Genomic DNA, 2,581 nt, shown 5'->3' on the forward strand with positions numbered 1-2,581 from the left:
CACAGGGAGGCCTTTTATCCAAAAGGAATCCTAAATCTCTGGCTCGGAGAAATAATGAATTTGAGCCAGCAACTCAGCAGCAAAACCAAAAACTCAAAAATAAAAAACTTTTACAAATTACAACCAAAGTATGAGAAGATAATTTGAAAGGATTCTAAAGAATATTTTCTTTAGAATTGGCTCAAAGAATTTGTTCCCACCTTGTCCAAATCTTCTTTCAACAAGTCAGAATTCCCAGAGTGCAGCGATGTCCAACAGCAGCTCCATCAGCAACTTCCTCCTGCTGGCACTGGCAGACACGCGGCAGCTGCAGCTCCTGCACTTCTGCCTCTTCCTGGGCATCTCCCTGGCTGCCCTCCTGGCCAACGGCCTCATCATCAGCGCTGTAGCCTGCGGCCACCACCTGCACACCCCCATGTTCTTCTTCCTGCTCAACCTGGCCCTCACTGACCTGGGCTGCATCTGCACCATTGTGCCCAAAGCCATGCACAATTCCCTCTGGGACACCAGGAACATCTCCTATAAGGGATGTGCTGCTCAGGTATTTTTGCTTGTCTTCTTCCTTGGAGCAGAGCTTTCCCTCCTGACCACCATGTGCTACGACCGCTACGTGTCCATCTGCAAACCCCTGCACTACGGGACCCTCCTGGGCAGCAGAGCTTGTGCCCACATGGCTGCAGCTGCCTGGGCCGGTGGCTTTCTCTATTCACTGCTGCACACAGCCATTACATTTTCCCTGCCCCTGTGCCATGGCAATGCCCTGGGCCAGTTCTTCTGTGAAATCCCACACATCCTCAAGCTCTCCTGTTCACACTCAAACCTCAGAGAACGTGGATTTCTTGCTGTTAGTGCCATTTTAGCACTCGGATGTTTTGTATTCATTGTTTTCTCCTATGTGCAGATCTTCAGGGCAGTGCTGAGGATCCCCTCTGAGCAGGGACGGCACAAAGCCTTTTCCACCTGCCTCCCTCATCTGGCTGTGTTCTCCCTGTTCTTCAACACTATTATGTTTGCTCACCTGAAGCCCCCCTCCATCTCCTCCCCATCCCTGGATATTGCACTGTCATTTCTGTACTCAGTGGTGCCTCCAGCCCTGAACCCCCTCATCTACAGCCTGAGGAACCAGGAGCTCAAGGTTGCAGTGTGGAGACTGATGACTAGATCATTTCAGAAACATGAAACTGGTTGTCAATTTCGGTAAATCACTTATAATAAAAGTAGTCTTTGATATTTCTTGTTGACCTGTCTTTTTTTGTTGTTGTTTTTTGTTTTTTTTTGTTTCTGTTTTTAATAATGTCTTCAGATAAAGGTCATTATTTCTCATTTTGTTTCTCTCCACCTTCCCTGTGGCCATAGACTGTGTCAATGAGGGCCTGCCCTCTCACAGTGGCTTCAAACAAACTGAAGGATCTCTCAGCAAAGTTATTTCCAAAGATGCCTCTTTTGTTCCTTTCTCTCAAGCTGCAGCAGCAATGTCTGTGTGCAGAGCTGGGCTTAGGTCAGTGTTGGCACAGCAGCTCTGCTCCTGCTGGCCACACCATTCCTGATGTAGGTCAGGTACCATTGGCCTTCTTAGCTACTTGGGCACACTGCTGGCTCATGTCCAGCCTGCTGTGCATCAGTGCCCTCAGGTCCCTTTCTGCCTGGCTGCTCTCCAGCCACTCTGTCCCCTGCAGCACTGCAGGGGTTTTTGTGGCCAAAGTGCAGGATGCAGTACTTGGTCTTGTTAAACCTCACCTTGTTGAATTTGAGCTCTGGATCCAGCCTGTCCAGGGTCCTGTGCACAGCCCTCCTATCCTCCAGCACATCCACACTCACACCCAGCTTGATTTTATCTGCAAATTTGTTGATGGTGCACTCAAATCCTTCTCCAGGTCATCAATAAAGATGCTAAACAGGACTGGGCCACAGTGATCCCTGCAGGACACCACTGCCCACATGCTGAATGTGGCACCATTCCCCACCACTCTCTGGGCCCGCATCACCAAGCTATTTCTTAGCCCAGGGAAGGATGAACCACTCCAAGCCACAGGCTTCAGCTTTTCCAGGGAATGCTGTGGGATGTAGTAACAACAGCTAAAGTTCTGGGACACAACATCCACAGCTCTCCCTGCATCCACCAGGCCCTGGCAGTAAAATTCTTGGTGAGCAGGAGCTGGGCAGGAGCCAGCCGAGTGCCCTGGCAGCAACGCAGGCAAGGAGCACCCTGGACTGCGTGACCAGGACATCAAGGATGTGGATTATCCAGGTCACTGGGGACTGGTTTGGGTTTCCCAGGGCAGGAAAGATGTCTGGCGGCTGGAGCAGGGTGAGGGAAGGGCCTCCAAGGCAGGGCTGGAGCCCTTTGGCTGTGAGGAGAGGCTGAGGGAGCTGGGCTTGTCCAGCCCGGAGCAGGGAAAGCTGAGGGGCTCCTCATGCCAGCCTGGCAGTGCCACCCAGGAGCTGATGGAGAATACAAAGTGAGACTCTGCACTGGGGGGCCTGGGGGAAGACAAAACACGGTGGAAGGGAAATGAAGGGAGATCAGAGAGGACATGAACCCTTTGTTCCCGTTTGCTCAGACAAGTTCTGAGATGCTCCC

General features: G+C 51.5%; 1 protein-coding gene across 1 annotated transcript; it reads left to right on the forward strand.

The window, feature by feature from the left end:
* Nucleotides 1-247: 247 nt before the first annotated feature.
* Nucleotides 248-1,201, forward strand: LOC306816038 (olfactory receptor 14C36-like; the record flags this gene model as incomplete). The annotated part of the gene is made up of 1 exon (XM_079332535.1): nt 248-1,201. One exon carries the CDS (start codon nt 248-250, stop codon nt 1,199-1,201), a length of 954 nt encoding a protein of 317 aa, XP_079188661.1.
* Between the last annotated feature and the right edge of the window lie 1,380 nt (nt 1,202-2,581).

The sequence above is a fragment of the Erithacus rubecula genome (genome assembly GCF_903797595.1).
Source record: "Erithacus rubecula genome assembly, contig: scaffold_344_arrow_ctg1, whole genome shotgun sequence".
NCBI classification, from domain to species: domain Eukaryota; kingdom Metazoa; phylum Chordata; class Aves; order Passeriformes; family Muscicapidae; genus Erithacus; species Erithacus rubecula.